Consider the following 18,747-nt stretch of genomic DNA (forward strand, 5'->3'; position numbering starts at 1 on the left):
AAAGGTAATACGCTAATTAAAGCAGACATCTTCCAGACGTCCATCCGGGCATCCATCTGGACAAAGGAGAGGCAGGCCGCAGCTTAGGCAGCCACGGCAGCTGCGAGGGCCTGGGCTCAGGCAGCCATGGTGGCCAGCAGTGGCAGCAGCAGCGGGGTGATGGGAGCAGCGGTGCCTTCCCGATTGGCCAGGTCGCCTCCTGCAAAGGGAGGCCAGACTGCGGCTTAGGCCGGGGACGAGGCAGAGGTGGTTAGGGGTGATCAGGCCAGCAGTGGAGCAAGTTAGGGGCGATCAGGCCTGCAAGGGGGCAAGTTAGGGGCGATCAGGCTGGCAGGGGGGGAAGGGAGGGGCAAACTCTTTTCAGGCCCACAGGGGGGCAAGTTAGGGGCAATACCTGCAGGATTGGGCCTAAACCGACAGTCGACATCCCCCGAGGGGTCCCAGATTGGAGAGGGTGCAGGCTGGGCTGAGGGACCCCCTACCCCCGTGCACGAATTTCATGCACCAGGCCTCTAGTAATATATATAACTGCCTGAAATTATAATCTTATTTGGTGAGATTAAGAAAAACATTTGCCTTGCCCCCAAGCATGTCAAACTCGTGGCCAGCAGGTACATGCCTCATTTATTTAAATGCTTGCCTGGTTTGGCTCAGTAGATAAGAGTGTTGGCCTTCAGACTAAAGGGTCCTGGGTTCAATGCCAGTCAAGGGCACATGCCTGGTTGTGGGCTCAATCCCCAGTAAGGGGCATGCAGGAGGCAGCCTATCAATGATTCTCTGTCATTACTGATGCTTCTATCTATCTCTCCCTCTCCCTTCCTCTCTGAAATCAATAAAAATATATTTAAAAAAAAAACATTTGTATTAATACCATTTAAAAAGCTTAAGTTATAATTATTTCCTCAGATAATACAGGATAAAATTTAGGACAATTTGGTACTATATCAGAAACCTTTTACAAATTCAAACAGGTATTACTCCAGGAGCGGACTTAAAATGAAAGCAAAAAAAAAAAAAAAAACCAAAACAGGAATAAATCTACATTACAATGATTTACATTAAAGTAATTCTTGATAGATTACCATTTTCTTCTCTAAATATAATACTTAATACTGAAATATCCACACTGGCAGGTGTTCTAGATCAGCCGTGGGCAAACTACAGCCCGCGGGCCGGATTCGGCCCGTTTGAAATGAATAAAACTAAAAAAAAAAAAAAAAAAAAGGCCGTACCCTGTTATGTAACGATGTTTACTTTGAATTTATATTAGTTCACACAAACACTCCATCCATGCTTTTGTTCCGGCCCTCCGGTCCAGTTTAAGAACCCACTGTGGCCCTCGAGTCAAAAAATTTGCCCACCCCTGTTCGAGATTCACTGACTACCCAACTGTGAGTTGGAAGAAACCTTCAACATCATCTAAGGCAGAAGTTCTCAAACTTTTAGGTTTTTAAATGCAGATTTTGCTCCAGGATGTCTAGGGTAGGGTGGGGTCTGTGACTCTTCCATTCTAACAAGCTACCAGTACTGTTTAGAACTAAGTATGACTACTTAAACTCTCCCCAAATTAACCTCTAGGTCTACAAAACTGTATTCACAACTCTGTACCCCAAAAAGCTGTAAAAACTAAAATTGTACCAAGCATTCTACATATCCTATTCTCATTTACTTCTCAAAACTTAAGAAGAAATAAAGTTAGTATAGCATAGTGCTCAAAAAGTATGGACTCTGGAGTTAGAGTTTTCAGAGTGCAAATCTCACCTTTGATATTTATTTATTAGCCGTGTAGCCACTGTATGCCTTTATTTGCTCACCTCTGTCATGTGGTTGTTGTGGGGAGTAAACGAGTCCATGATGCAATGATCAATGTTAGGCTAATTACTACTATTATTCCTAGCTTAACGAGAAATTAAGATACATACAAAAATGCAGGTCTTAACCCAGCTGTTAAAAGTACGCTGGCCCTGGCTAGGTAAACCAGTTGATTTGAGTGTTGTCTGGATGTGCCAAGGTTTCGGGTTTGATCTCCAGTCAGGGTACATATAAGAATCAACCAATGAATGCATAAAAGGGTAGAACAACAAATTGATGTCTGTCTCTCTCTCTCCCCCTCCCTCCCTCCATCTCCCCAATGCTCTCTCCCTTACTCTCTCTCAAATAGATACATACATAGGTAGAAGATAGATAGATAGATAGATAGATAGATAGATAGATAGATAGATAGATAGATAGATGGATCGATAGACAAATTTTTTTTAAAGCATCCTTTTGATATAGCCTAAATCCCCATGATCCATCATAGGCTTCATCTACTTGGTGTCAGAGCCTAGAAAAGTTACCTTTAGTTTCGTAATTCAAACACATGAAATAACGCCACTGCGTACAAATTTTAAAAAGTATAAGAGCTTTGCCCTGGCTGGTTTGGCTCAGTGGATAGAGCATCAGCAGATTGAAGGGTCCCAAGTTTGATTCCAGTCAAGGCAAGGGCACGTGCCTGGGTTGCGGGCTAGATCCCCAGTGGGGAACATGCAGGAGGCAGCGGATCGATGATTCTTTCTCATAATTGATGTTTCTATCTCTCTCTCTTTCCCTTCCTCTCTGAAATCAATAAAAAATACTTGAAAAAAAAAGCATATATTTGCTTAGTAAAAGCAGTGGGTTTTAATTACTAGTTAACAAGATATACTTTAATCATGCAAAAAGTCTTATTTTCCACTTAGCATATAATTTTTATTTCTATATTAAGCTGTTACCAAATTTACTACTTTACTATTTATCTTATCCTGACCAAAAATATATTGAAAAATTTTTAATTCTTCATTCAAAGGTTATTTCAAAGCTTATTTGCATAACTAAGGTAGCTCTTGAAGACAGCATTATACTTCAAATAGCTTGTTTTAATTTTAAAAGAAAATTAAATTTGTTGTACATTATTGAGTGATGTCTGATGTTCTTCTCATTTTCCAAGTTTATAAGTTCAAAAAAATTGAGTTACATGTCAAATTAATAAAATGAGTTAATCAATTTATTCCTAAAACAAATTTGAATCAGTTTAACAATTATAAATTTCTAGGCTCAGGTACAGTTTATACTCTAATCTAGGCTGAGTGGTTTCATTGAGAAACTCATTTTGATTCTCTATGCATGAATTTCTAATGTATAAATAAATAAGAGAAGTTTGCTTAGGTAATATATAAGGTCCCTTTTCACTTTTCTAAATTTATAACAATTCTTATACATTAAAAAAAATGACACTTATCAGTCGTTGCTTAGAAATCTGAAACTGAATTAAAAATGTTCCTAAAAAGCATGTAGTGGAAAAGTAAAGAAATAGTAAAGGCTTTGTTAGGTACCGCAGTGTCAAACTCTCACAAGCAGCATGTCAAAGTGAGCAGAGCAATGCTATGCTAAACTGACCAAGCCTTGACACTCTACTCCAGCCGTGGGCAAGCGGGCTGGACGGCCCCTTAGAAATGAATAAAACTAAAAAAAAAAAAAAAAAAGACCGTACCCTGTTATGTAATGATGTTTACTTTGAATTTATATTAGTTCACACAAACACTCCATCCATGCTTTTGTTCGGGCCCTCAGGTCCAGTTTAAGAACCCATTGTGGCCCTCCAGTCAAAAAGTTTGCCCACCCCTGCGAGTCTAGTCTCTGCCTGCTGGTGTCAAAACATATGGGCCTCTAACCACTTCAGCCTGGAACTCTGGGCCTCACCATGGGTCTTAAAGATCCAACCACCTTCACAATCAAGCCAAATCCCTTAACAAAGAGAAGAGTACAAGGCTAGGACTTTCAATGAAGTGCAACCCATTAAGGTCTATCAACCACTATGGGATTGCTGAAAGTATTTTCCAGGCTAATTCTGAACCTAATATGCCCTGTTATCTTTGGTCACCCCCAAGAGCTAAATTTATTAGTCTTCTCATGTACTCTAATCACTATACTGTTCTTGTTTTTCCTCCTCTAACTTTCCACTGTTTCCCTCCCTACCAAAGCTTCCCTCTAAGTTTACTCTGTTCCATAAAAAACAAACACATTAGTATCCTCAAATTTTTCAGTTTAAGTAAAAGCTGCTTCTCCTGCAATTCTCTCAACTTCATGATGCAGGATCACAGTCCCAAATATAGCTCCCAGCCAGTTTCCTGTAAAAAAGTCCTCCATGTGCAATTCCTACACAGAACTACGTGGGAGCATTTTAAAATCCCACTGCCCAGGTTACACTCTATACAAAGTAAATCAGAATAGCTGGGGATGGGAGCTAACCACTAGAATTCCCACTGTGCAGCAAAGTTAGAATGGAGCATTAGTAGTGTGTAAAGTTCTCCAGGTAATTCCAATATGCAGTCATTGTGAAAACCACTGATCCCCAAAGGACTCAAAACTCTTGACATGTGGCACACAACATTCTTCTCTATCCCGAGTACTACATACCTTGAATTACTTGAACATATATAAGGGTAATACATCCAACAGTCTATTTATATCATAAAGCATTTCGCCTCCACCATCTTTCATGCAATTCCACTTTAGGCACTACAGACCACACTCTAACTTCATCACCACCTTATATTCTTCTGAATAAGAAGTTGGAAAATTAAAATCTTTTTTCCCTGGCCACAATCTTCCAGTTCTACATTAGTTACACCAACTGCCTCTATTTTTCATATACATTCACAGTTGTAGACACTAGATCAGGGGTGGACAATCCCTGGCACGCGTGCCAAACATGGCACACCAGTAACTTTTGCTGGCACGCGAAACCCTCTCTTATAATCTTCCATTTACAATTTTTTTCTTAATATTGACTTTTTTATTTTTCAGATAAATTCAGTGTAGGTGCATCTTAGATAAATAAATAATTTTACATAATAAGTTATCTTAAAGACCATAGACATGGATTGACGAGAGAGGGGAAGAGCAATTTCTATGCCTCTGCCTTAACTCTTCCTGCCTTCCTAGATCCGACCAGTGTTTTGGTTTCATCCACATATGCTTGTGAATCTTTGTTCTCAGTGATGAAGTTTGTTAAGTCTCGTAACAGGAGTAGCCTGACGGACGAAAAGTAGTAGCTCGTGCATATCTCTGAAGGTCACGAAATGTAAACCTGATGTAAAATCTCTGTCATCAGTGATGCAGCAGCAAAAGTCCCACTGATAATATCAAACGGAGTCATAAAGTTTTCTGTCGCACTATCAGTGTACATGTATACATTAAAAAATAAATGTATTTTTCATCGTCATATACTGTGCTTTTGTCGCTCGAATGAATTTTATTATTTCTTCAAGGTTCTTCACATACGTACACCTTAAGAGATATCAAGTAGGCGTAACATGTTCTCAAAAAATTAGGGTTGGCATGCAGAAGAATTTTGAGTCAGAGATTTTGTTGGTTTTGGCACGCACTCACAAAAAGGTTGCCCACCCCTACACTAGATTCTTCTACTTTCTCCTTACTTTACCCACTTCTACTAGTATATTCACTTCCCTAATGAGACTGGACTCCATGGTTCATCACTGCCAATATCCTCATTTATCACATTATACTGTAATTGCCTGTTTATTTTCCTGCATATACTATATGCCTTAAGTCACATGAGGACATAAATTGTATATGCTTTGTTCAATGGTGTATTCTTAGTACCAAGTATAACATGTGACACATACAGTAAGTATTATTGAATACACAGATCTTTGGAATCATCTAAATCATCGGTTCTCAACCTGTGGGTTGCCAACCTGGGAGTTGAACGACCCTTTCACAGGGGTCACCTAAGACCACCAGAAAACACATATATAATTACATGTTGTTTTTGTAATAAATCACTATGCTTTAATTATGTTCAATTTGTAACAATGAAAATACATCCTGCATATCAGATATTTACATTACGATTCAGAACAGTAGCAAAATTACAGTTATGAAGTAGCAACGAAAATAATTTTATGGTTGGGGGTCACCACAACATGAGGAACTGTATTAAAGGGTCGCAGCAATAGGAAGGTTGAGAACCACTGATCTAAATCAATGTTATGTAAATCAAGATTTTTTTCCCCAGTGATAATCTTCACCAGTTGTTGGGAACCGGTCCATCCTTGCTGTTTCAAGGGACCTGACATATATAGCATACGGTTCTTAATATGTTTGCTCACCTTCTTGGCGCTGTGTTTTAACCAAGGTCACCTCTCCGAGAAAGGTTGTTTCCCCAGGTAAGGATTTTCCCCTGAAGTTAGGGAGGGAATAAAACCCCTTAACTAAGTGCCAGGTGGGTAATTAATCACTTTAACTATGAACAATCATGCTTAAGCTACATAATCTTTATTCCCTGGAATGGAGATAAGAAACGCCCTAACCTTTGTAATAGAGATTGATAGGATTGGAATCAACTGGTATAAATACAGATGCAACAAGACAACAACAGACAGAATTCAGAAGACAGAACCTACACAGAACTTAGAAGACAGAAGAACTTCGCTGGAGAGAACATGGCAAAAGATCCTGGACTGAACCTGACTACAGAAATTGGCAAGAGAACCTGACTAGAATCTGGTGACTGAACCTGGCTGGAGAACCTAGGAGGGAACATGGCTACAGAACCTGGCTGGAGAACCTGGAGAACCTAGCAAGAGAACATGGACACAGAACCTGACTGGAGATCCTAACCAGAACCTCTCTGGAGATCTGAAACAGAACTTGGCTGGAGATCCTGGCTAGGCTGCTGATCAACTGAACACTGTCTCCGTGTCCTTCCTTCTTCGCCGACTCCGACCACACCTTTGGGGACCCCTGGACCTGCTGGGGTTGGACCCCAGCAACCAGTTTATCTTCCTTTCTGATCATTAATTAATTGGCATCTTAACACTCAAGTTCCACATGCCCTTGGTCTGTGTCAAATCAATTCATTGGGCAACTACTATTCACAGGACAGAGAGACGGGGAGAAGAGTATGAAATATAAGAATAAATAAAAACTATTGTAAAAGTTAAGTAAACAATTGAGAAACTTATCAAAGCAGGAAAAGATAATTCATATCACTATCTTTAAGAGTAATTTTTTTAAGTTGAATGAAAATTCTCTCATATGTGTTTAAAAAAGAATGGTATGGAAGTACCCAGACTGTTTTTAAAATGTAGAAAGCAAATCATACTTTTACTTTTCACTAAATACACTTCTGCACTGATTTGCTTTTCAAGAAGCTTGTAATATTTTTAAGAAAAACTATTAAAAATACTTTATTTTTATGTATTTATTTTTAAATATATTTTTATTGATTTCAGAGAGGAAGGGAGAAGGAGAAATAGATAGAAACATCAATGTAGAGAGAAAATTATAGATAATCTGCCTCCTGCACGCCCCACACTGGGATCAAGCCCACAATCCAGGCGTGTGCCCTGACCAGGAATTGAACCATGACCTCCTGGTTGACACTCAACTAGTGAGCCACACCAGCTCGACTATTTTTTTTTTAAGATATATTTTTATTGATTTCAGAGAGAGGGGAAGGGACAGGGAGAGAGAGATAGAAACATGGATGAGAGAAAAACATCCATAGGTTGCCTCCTGCATGTCCACCCTCCCTATTGGGGATCTAGACTGGCATGTTACAAACCTGGGTTGCTAGCTCAATCCCCAGTAGGGGACGTGCAGGAGCAGTCAATCAATGATTCTCTCTCATCACTGATGTTTCTCTCTCTCTCCTAGGTACAGGTCATCAGCGTGGAAAGCCCCAGGTGCCTAGCAATGGATAATCAATTATAGAGTGGGACCTTGCCTCCTGGGTGACTTTTACTCCCCTAGCATATCCCTGGTCCCCCTGATCTTTCCTCCCTAGAGATAACATCTATGCCTCAGTTGTATTTCAGCTCCACGCCCAGATAAGCAACAATACCAGCCATGGCTGATATCAGGACCAGCTCCATTGAATAATGTCCCCTCTGCCCTGGTGCCTGCCAATCAATCAGACCACAACCCTGAATGGACACACCTGGAAAACTGCTGAATATTCTATTGAGACCTTCCCCTGGCACCTCCCCTAAAATTTCTGCTCCTAAAATCCTTAGGATGGAGGACCCAGTGCATTCTTTCTCTCTCCCTGGAGTACTGCTTTTCCCTTTCTTTTCCCACCCCTTCCCCCCTAGGCACATTACCATTAGCTTCCTCACACCCAAGCTCCACGGGCCCTTCCTTTACCTCTAGCCTATCCTAGGAATTACTTTTTCTACTTCTATAATTCACCAAATAAATGTTCTCTTACAGTTTGGGTCTGGACTTTGAATTCTTTCCTAGCCAGAACCCAAATACCTAGGTTGCTGAACCCAGGTTTGGTCTGACCCCTTACCAGTCAGACAACTGGTGCCATTCCCACCACCTACAACACTCTTACTCTGCTAACTTTTACCAGGACTAGAATATTCCAACAGTTTAAGTGTTGAGCATTTAGGTACTATTAGCCAAGAAAAAGCATCAGATGTTAGTAAGTAAAATAACACTGGATATAAAAATAGCTGATTTTATTAATAGTTGCAAACTGATTAAACTCCCTGAGAAAAATTCTGAGAACAAAATTGTTAGGTCGGAGAGAGCCCAGGATCAGATACATGCAGACATGTGATGAGACAATGGACTTCCCCTGGGATTTCTCACAGATCACCGTGCCAGACACAGATACCAGCTTCTTCTCCCTGAATCCACATACCCCCACACAGATAGGGACTTCTTCTGAATACCCCCGCCCATCCCCTGCGGCAGAGAATTCCTCAGCTCATGTCCCTGCCCCTCACCCAACTGCAGTATAAAAAAAGCGCCCCCCTTCCTGTTGGTGTGAATCCACGTGCCCTGTCCTGGGGGTACGTGGGTCTCCCGGGGATGCAGAATAAACCTTTTCCTTTCCTTTCTTTTCTGATTCACTGGACTCTATTTCTTGCGCCGCCTCCTGAGCCACCTAACCTAACAAAAATGTCATCTCAAACTCAAGAAAAGAAATCAAGAACAAATTCTAAACTACAATATTATGATTTAAAGAAATACTGGAGAACAAATAAAACCTTAAAATCAGACCTTTATTTCCCAAAATTTATGTGATAACTAAAATGAGATGAAATTTTACTTCATACTTAACTCCTTCATTAAAATTGTACAACTTCAATCAGTTCTATAATTTCCAAGCCTGAAATTATGATAGTGAATCTAAAAGCCATTCTCCACACATGCATGTTGTCACACAACTCTAGCCTGAAAATAAAAGTCACAATACAAAGAATCACATAGTCATGTGCCAAAGCACAGCCAGGCTAAAAATAGCCCCAGGGTTCCAGGAGCAAAGGAATTCAGGATTAAATAGAGTAACATCCAAGGAGTCTTTCAACAATGCAGGGCTAAGGTCAAAAGCAAAGCAGCATTCACTTTAGGGATTTCACAGAGGCATCGGAATAAAAAGGTCCCTCAGGAAACTGGAGAAACAGTGTAATAAGCCCACAACTGTGAATTACTCCACTTGATATATATGAGTCTCTGGAACTAATTTAAAGATCATTAGAACAATTTAATTTTCACAGTTGAACAGAGAAATTACTACTGAACTTTTCCAGCTCACATTATTTTTAAATATGCAATGGGATTATGGATGTCGGTGAAATGACCTAATAATGCAACATTGAGAGGCATTTTAGTGGAGAGATTGTGGTAGCAGCTGCACTCCTTAAAAATGTGCCTCCAAATTTTCCAACTTGTTGAAATCCATGACCAAATTTTTACTTATACTTGCAACTTTCAAAATAGCATTAAAGGTTACAAACTGTTGCCTTGGCTGGTTTGGCTCAGTGGATGGAGCGTCAGCCTGCGGACTGAAGGGTCCTGGGTTCGATTCCAGTCAAGGGCACATGCCCAGGTTGAGGGCTCGATCTCCAGTGGGGGACGTGCAAGAGGCAGCCACTCGATGATTCTCTCTCATCAGTGATATTTCTATCTCTCTCTCCCTCTCCCTTTCTCTCTGAAATCAATAAAAAATATATTTTTTTAAAAAAGGTTACAAACTGTGAAACATTCAACAAAGTGCCACAAAAATCAGCAATATTATTATAAACAAAGCTTTCAGTTTATCTAGTTTAGGAATACATTTTTAAGTGGTACACATGAAATCATAATAAAATTTAAACAGTACAAGATACAAGCAAAATCCAAGTTGTTCTTGCATTTATAATTGGTTATATAATAACATCAATCTAATCAGATTTTTTCCTATAGAAAAATTGAGAGACTTCCATTCTAACTAAAAGTTTGATATCCAACTTTTCTTTTCTGTCAATTTGTTTTTGTGATCCCAAACACATTAAACCACAGTGCACTACTAAAAAATGTCTAATGGACACTGATAATAAATAATCCCTGACGGGTAATTAATGTGATAGTTTAAATTTACCATAAACAATGTTTGTCTTGGTAATTTTTCACTTTTACCTTAACTTCACTACAGAAAATACTCAATGTTCATTCTACAGATACTGAGTGAGGACTACTAGCATGCAACTCTGTTCCAGGCCTGGAAATACAACTTGCAAGCCCAATCTTCAGGAGTTAACATTCAAGTTGGGAAGAAGTGAAAAATCAGCAAATAAATGAAAGGTGGGTCGGGACCAAGTATTACTTTCACCAGGAAAAATGGAATTCAGCTGGGTTTTTTCAGTAAAATCTGGTAGACCTCTTAAGATTTAAAAATCTTTTTAGGAAAAGAAATAATGATAAATTCACAGATTTTCTTCTCTGTTCTCACTTTTTCTTTCATGCCACACTGTGAATTAGCTTGGGGCAAATACAGACAGCAGAGGTGGGCTGACTCCAGTTTTAAGAAGCTCATCTCAAAGTGGCCATCTCATCCAAACTGGTAGCTTTACCTGTAGTTACATAACTAATACAAGTAATTACCTTTTAATTACATTCTCCAACCTTTTCTTCCTCTTCATTTTTCACCTTTTAATTATGCTATTTGTTTTACTCTGAGAAAAGACCTCAACTCTTTAGTAGAATGATGGCCAAACTGGCACAATTTACCTGAGGGCAGGTTTTAGGTCTGACTCACCACTTCAGCAGCAGAACTTAGCATGTGCCTACCACACAGTAGGTGTGTTTGTGTTTGGTGAACAAATTAATGCACACAAATTAATGTCCAGTACAAGTCATAACCAAAGCCTTATAAAAATTATCCTGAACAACAGCTTCACCTTTTAAGAATGGTACCGCGATTTTTAGGATTACCAGGACTGGTTAAAAATAAATGATTTCCTACAAATATTTCTCAATGTACACACAAATCATTGCTAACATTCAAATAAGTAACTTTCTACAAAATATGTTTTGGAACTTCCCTTTCAGAAATTCTTTGGCATCAGTTTACCAACCACACAATACACTACCCTCATTATTAGTTTTCAGGACATGCTCTCAGTCTATTCCCCGCCCCCCCCAATTTCTTTTTGAAGTCTATTCCCTGCCTCCTGAGGTAGGCAGTTAGACAGACATGAGCAGAGCAAGGACCAATGGGCTAGGTACCGAAAGTCACTAGGGTGGAAAGCCCCAGGTGCCCAGTAAGGACTATCAATTGTAGGTGGGACCTCACCCCCAGGTGACTTTTCCTCCCCTAGCATATCATTGGATTGGTGGTTTGGATCCTCTGACCTTCCTTCGCTAGAGATAATATCTAGGCCTTTAGGCCTTGGTTATATTTCAGGTCCAGGCCCAGATAAGTAACAAAACCAGCCAAGGCTGACCTCAGGACCCTGGTGCCGGCCAATCATGAGTGGAGACCACAATCCTGAAAGGACACACCTGGAAAACTGCTGAATATTCTATTAGGATCTTCTCCTGGGACCGACCCTAAAATCTCCACCTTTCAAACCGTTAGGACAAGGACCCAGTGTGCTCTCCTTCCCTGGAATACACCAGTGCCTTTTTCTTTCCCTCTCCCTTTCCCCTTATCATTCCCCCACCCGCTTCCTGACCCAGACAGGTTACCATTAGGTTCCTCACTCCCAAGCTCCAAGGGCCCATACTTTACCTCTATAACTTGATTCCTAAGCTCATTTATTTTAGGAATTACTTCTATTGCCATTCCTGAGACCTACAACACCTCCCCTGTAATTACACCAATGGTCAAGGCACACCGTTTTCCTGGGATCCATCCACAACTGAGAAGCTAGCAAGCCATAAAGCTAGACAGAACCTAGGACTTGAATTCACATTAGTACAAGGCATATAGAGAAAAACCTGATGTACTAACCACTGATATTTGTATAATGACTGACCGTTTACAAAGAATTATATACCCTATTTCATTTTATTTGATCTTCACAACAATGAGAGTGCAGCTTAGAAAGGTGTTATTATTATTCCAATTTTACACAGAAGGAAACTAAGGCTCAAAGTTCAAACAACTTCCCCAATGTCACATCATAAATAAGTGAAGTTGGGACTCATCTTTATAATGTTTAACATATAGATCATTTGTGTGTTACCTTCCTACTGTGGTAGGCAGCATATGTTGATAGATATAAGTATGCATTACTATGAATCCAGTTTATTTACTCAATTTCAACCAATTTTTAAAAAATGGTATGTTAAGAGCTGTCCACTTGCTTTAATTAAACATTCCCTCTCCTCACAACATTTTCTAGATCTTAACATCCTTTGAATGCCAGTGGACCTAAGGTGTTTTCCTTGTTGGGGGTGTGTGCAAGTGTGTGTGTGTGTGTGTGTGTGTGTGTGTGTGTGTGTGTGTGTGTGTGAGAGAGAGAGAGAGAGAGAGAGAGAGGGGGGGGGGGGGGGGGGAGAGAGAGAGATTGTGCCCAAGTCCAGAGCCCCTTCCTTGATGAACAACTCTTCAAAACTCGGGATTTCCTAAAATAAAATACAAGAAATTCTGTAACTCTCCATGTTAGTCAGTTTGCCAAAACCAGTAAGTTAAACAACTTGTGCAACATAATGCAAATTCTATCACCATCTTTGAAAGTAAATCACCTATCAAAAGCTCTGCGCTTCTCCAGACAAGAAATCTATTTAACTTCTTTCAGGCAAATATATTCCAAATATATTTGAACCACAAAATTTTACCCCCTTAACAACTATTAAACTGGTACTTCTATAAGAGCTGCAGTTTAACCCTCCTACAAGGGCTTGCCTGTGGTTTCCTGTCTTTGGACACATAAGAAAAATAAAATAAATAAAAGTGCTGCCGTTTATACCTTTTCCCATCTGTATCATATTTGTTAACCACAAAATCAAGAATTAGTGCTAATATATAAAAATCACTAAATCTGATAGAAGTAGCACAAACATAAACCATTTTTATTTAACATTAACTAATGCCCCACATTTGCACACAACCCAAACCATTAAGTTTAAATAACTACAATTTTTATTCACTATTTTTAAAAGCACAAGGCAAGTGTCAATAGGCTGGTAATTGGTTTTTATGCAAAAACAACCTTCAGAGCATTAGTACAAATTTAGCATGTTTTCCTACATCTTCTATACCTTCATTCTCTGTGATAATAAATGCTCAGAATAACCCTAATAGCTTTTGAGACATTAAAAAATAGTTTAAAGTGTGTTTAACAAAAACTCACTGATAAATATTTTATTATATTCAATGTTGTGAAAATTAGGATGAAATAAATTATCAGGTAAATATCCCACAGCTAACTAATTCTGATATGTGGAAGTTAACTCTTACTTCAAAAATGGGGATGAGGGTTTAGAAGGTGAGTGGGGATTAAACAAATAACTTTCAAGTATACTGTGACAAATTTTTTGTCAAATGTCATAAGAGTACCATTAAGAGTAAGAAGTCCTAACAGGGGCAAAGACAGTAGGGGAGGAAATTTTAACAGACATTAAAAAAAAAGGTGGGGGGGGGGGGGGCAGCAAGATGACCTTTTGGAGCTGTATTTTCAATTCACACTAATCTATCATATTTTTTTATAATATATTTTATTGATTTTTTTTACAGAGAGGAAGGGAGAGGGATAGTTAGAAACATCGATGAGCGAGAAACATTGATTAGCTGCCTCCTGCACCCCCACTATTGGGGATGTGCCCACAGCCAAGGTACATGCCCCTGACAGGAATGGAACCTGGGACCCTTCAGTCAGCAGGCCAACGCTCTATCCACTGAGCCAAACCTATTAGGGCTAATCTATCATATTTTCAACTTTCAAAGTTCATTGTACATATTTGCTCAATTGACTAATTTTCTCTTTTAACTTAATAGCCCTTAGTTAATCACTTGCATGGTTTCTCATTTCTGAAAAGGCTTCAGAGATCAATTTTGACAAAAAGCAAAACTGAAGTTTCATATAAATGTTTATCACTATGTTATTATTTGTCTACATACTTGGAATCCCCACCTTGGTTAAAAAGAAAAACAACTAAAAATAGTAAACTGCTGATTATCAGCCACAAAAATTTAATGATGCATTCCATATTAAGCACAAAAACACCACACAATTTGGAATAAGAGTACTTAGGTGTGACTGCTGGCTCCACCACTTGCTACAAGCAAGCCACTTTAAACTCTCAATCTTGGTCTTCTAATCGGGCTAATGGAGATAATATCACCTACTTTGATGTCAAAATGTAAAAGAACCAAGCAGATGGTACAATCTGAGCACAGTATATGCTTGTTGAACATAAGAATCTTTCAAAAAATAGTTTTTAATTATACATTTTAATATCTAACATAAATTAAATCACACCTCCTAAAATTTGCTTACCTAAAGATAGCAGTAAAAAGGAGTCCCACAGTACTAATTTTTTAGTAACTAACAAGGAGTAAAATTTTTATATCTGAAATATTTCAAATTAGGACTATTTCTGAGCCTTGTTCAAACAAACAAAAAAAGCTAGAAGTAAAGCAAAAAGTTTTTCTCAAGTAATGACAACTTTCCAGTTTACCTACTAACCATATTCCGACAAGGAAGGAGCCTATTTTAAAACCTATTAAAAGAGCTGAAAACTATTCATTGAGAGACATCAGAGTTCCGTACTGTCAGGTGATGGGATTCTAGTTTCACCTTGGCCACTAGTAATTGCTTGACCTTGGACAAGTGTCTGGACTTCAGTTTCATAATCTATAAAATGACTACTAACACCATAGATAAGACCCAAGTACCATTTACTCTAGACCTCACTTTAGAGAGCCACTCCAGTGTAGTGGTCAGCGGACTTCGCACAGACTGCCAGTGCTGGAACCCTGGCACTGCCTCCTAGAAGTTATGCCCTGTACACACAAGGCACTATCGTGCATCTTACCACTGTCACTGACTTACTGCCTAAAATATATCGCTGAAACAAAATTATTTTAAAATACAAAAGCTCAGAAAGTTCAATCTTTCCAAATCAAGACACTATTTATTGTACTAGCAAACGCAATGAGTTCACGTGCTAACCTAAGCCAACTTTAATCAAAAGGTTATCTCATAAAAGATCGTACATTAGAGACAACAGTGAAACTTACAAGGCTAATTATTCCCACCAAAATATCACACTGAAGGTAAAAACAGAACTTCTGCTACTTTTAAGGTGTTTTTTCTAACCTGATACTGCTAATGACAACGGAAGCTTATGCTATACCACAGTGTTCGGGAATGAAATAGACTCCGGGAATGAAAAATCTGTGGAATTTAGAAATACAGCGTGAACTAGAAACTACTAGAAATAAGTAGCCCACGAATTAAAATCAACCAGCAAGTATTTCATAAACAAATCATATGCCAGGGTCTGTGCATAGATTAAGTACCAATAACCACCAAAGTAGTAAGTTCCTCCGAGTCGGCCAAGTTGGAAAGGCAAGTTAAGTCCTTTACTGTCCAGTTCTCACACTCCTCTACCAATATTTTTATTTTCCTTTTTGGGCGCAAATAAAAATCCTTCCTGTTGCCCATTTCAATCGTTTCCTGCCCTAGTTCGGCCCCCAAAGAGCCCAAACTAGTCCCCTTGGGCTGACCCCGGCATCCTCACAACTGAGACGCTTTGAAGGTATTTCCTTACCAGTGGTTCTCAACCTTCTGGCCCTTTAAACACAGTTCCTCATGTTGTGACCCAACCATAAAATCATTTTCGTTGCTACTTCATAACTGCAATGTTGCTGTTATGAATCGTAATGTAAATATCTGATTATGCAGGATGGTCTTAGGAGACCTGTGAAAGGGTCGCTCGACCGCTGCAACACCCCCCAAGCTCGGGAATTCCTCTCCCGCGACGCCCACACCAGCACGTGCCCTGCACACAGCTGTGTCCACTGTCCAGGCTGGTCACGCCAACGGCGTCCTGAACGTACTGCTGCTGGTTAAAGGCAAACTCGACTTCTCCAAAAAGTCTTTCTACCACGGACACTGGGCGCCAGGAGGGGAAGCTGGCTGGCTGGCGAGAGCTGCCCGTTTCCCGTCCGGGTCCGAGGAAAGGGTTCCCGAGGGCGAGAGAGCCACCCAGAGGGTGGAGGTGCGGCAGAACTTTCTCGTTCCCACGGTCCGAGCGAGCGAGCGGCGCCCGGGGGCGGGGGCGGGGGGACCCAGCTCCCTCGCGCCGGAGGACGGAGCAGCCCAGGGTGCGGGGGACACGAACCGGCCGGGCCGAGGGACCAGCCCAGGATGCTGACCGCGCACGGAGGGAGGTGGAGGGCCGCGGAGGAGGCCGAGGCCGGGGAGGGGAGGGGAGGGGACGGGAGACCTCGGGCCAACCGGGGGCAGCGGGGACCGGCGGCCGCGCAGACACCCACGATGCCACCGAGCAGCGTGGAAGGGAAACCACGAAGGAAACGGCCAGTGGGGAGGCAGCGGCCGCCGGAGGGACACCGGAGCCGGGGGCCGGGCAAGTGGCAACGGCGACAGGAGCGCGCGGGCGGCGGGAGGCGGCGGGGCTCTGTTGAGTCAGCACGGCTCCCATCAGGAGGCACTTGTAGGATCCCCACGGCTCCTCCGGCCCCGCGGCCCGCGGCCGAGGGTCGGCCGGCCGGCCGGCCGGCGCGGGCAAGGCTGTCCTCCGGCCGGCCGGCCCGGCCCCTTCCCCATTGCACAGGTAAACACCGGCCGCCGCCGCCGCCGCTTACCTCCGTTAACATCATTACACCCCGGGGGAGTGAGCTCCTCCCTAGCCTCGCCGCATGGCAGCAGCGGTAGCAGCAGCGGAAACTGCCCGAGCCGCCGCCGACGGCGGCAACAGCCCCTTCAGTCCTTTCCCGGGCGGCGGCTTTACTCGGCTTCGCTGGCTTCCCCCCGGCCCGGCTGCTCGCGACGGACGCGCCGCCATCTTGGAAGAGCGACGTCCGCGTCTCCCCGCGACGTGCTCTCCCATTGGCGGGCGCGGGCGCCGCCGGCGTCTCGTGACTGTCTCCATAGCGCCGGCGCGTGGGGGAGCGGCGACGGGCGTCCGGAGGCCCGCGGGGCGGCGGCGGCGGCGGGGGCGACGGGGGCCCCGGAGCTGGGCGCTCAGGCCGACTCGGGGCCGCGGGGAGCGGAGAGAGGGCCCGCTCGTCCTCCGCCGCTCGCCGGGGCCGGCCGGCCCTGGGGTGGAGCGAGCCCGGCAGAGGCCGAGCCCTGGTCGGCCGGCGCTGCGGAGCCCGCGAGTCTCGGGGACCGAGCGGCAGGTGTCCTGTCGAAAAGCTTCCCCTGCGCATTGCCCTGGGCGGCGACCGAGGAGCGCGCGGGGGGTTCGGCTCCCTCCACGGCCGGTGACCCGAAACTTCTCCCGGCTCCGCCACGCTCTCCTGAACTTGGACCGAAACTTTCCTGTGTCCTTCCCAGCCCTCGGCGAGCGCGCTGCTGGGGTGCGCGGCAGGTCGTGGAAGTGATACGGGCGTATCATCTTCACCCGGATCCCCACGGTCGCCGATCAGGGGATTGGCCAGCACCTGCCCGACCGTGGGGGCTTGCAGACTTCTGGAAAAAAAGTTAAAGACGCTGTTGTTTCCTACCAGCAGTCTCCACAGCCTCGCCGGCTTCTGCACCGGATGTTTTTGAGTTACCAGGGCGAGCCGATTTCAGCAGGTGTCATCGTGAGCATTCCCACCTGCTGCGGGGCTGGACTCTGGAGCGCTGTGTGCCCAGGAGCCCCTCCATCTGGACCTGCCTCTGGCTGCGATGTGCGTGGTTGACCAGGACCTGCTGCCCGAGCGGGTCACCCGATTGTGGAAACCGTTTTTCCCAGGAACTGGGAAGTACGCGTCCAGAGTTGGTCTGGAGAACCTTTCCAGGCCCTATTTGCAAGGGATGCACAGGGCATTTTGCAAAACTCAGGCCGGGTGGTTCCTTCCCCTGCGCCAGCGTCTCCCCACCTCAGTCCCCCTTCCTTGACACTAGCGCTACTGGGAAAGCGAAATTTACTTAACACACGGCTGTCATCGCTATGCTGTTGTGCCCTCACCAAGGAAACAAAATGGTTCTGTAGTGAGCCAGAAATTAAAGGAAAGTCCTGATTTTACTTGATTCTACTAATTGAGGACAAGTAGGCTTTGTTGTTTTGCTCTACATCCGATCCATAAGTTCCATACTTCTGGGCCAGCAAAGATGCTGGCCTCTGCAACACAGTAAAATGTGTGAGTGGTAAAATGTGACAGAGTAAAACCATGAATAGGAAATTGGATTGGAAAATACTACCTGGATTAAGATATTAAGGGAAACCAAGAGACACTAGAGACAACAGGAACCTGGAAAAAGATACTCTTCCAACCTGTAAATAAAACAGAGCAGAAGGCGCATT

The 18,747-nt window shown here is 42.8% G+C and overlaps 1 protein-coding gene across 4 annotated transcripts in view; it reads right to left on the bottom strand.

Moving 5' to 3' along the window:
- Nucleotides 1-18,147, bottom strand: part of SNX13 (sorting nexin 13) — a 103,673-nt gene extending 85,526 nt beyond the window's left edge. For all 4 annotated transcript variants that reach the window (XM_059712487.1, XM_059712488.1, XM_059712486.1 and 1 more), the window contains exon 1: nt 17,099-18,147. In XM_059712487.1, coding sequence (XP_059568470.1) covers nt 17,099-17,665 — 567 coding nt within the window. In that variant the 5' untranslated portion in view covers nt 17,666-18,147. The remainder of the gene's footprint in view (nt 1-17,098) is intronic.
- Between the last annotated feature and the right edge of the window lie 600 nt (nt 18,148-18,747).

The sequence above is a fragment of the Myotis daubentonii genome, chromosome 10 (genome assembly GCF_963259705.1).
Source record: "Myotis daubentonii chromosome 10, mMyoDau2.1, whole genome shotgun sequence".
Lineage (NCBI taxonomy): Eukaryota > Metazoa > Chordata > Mammalia > Chiroptera > Vespertilionidae > Myotis > Myotis daubentonii.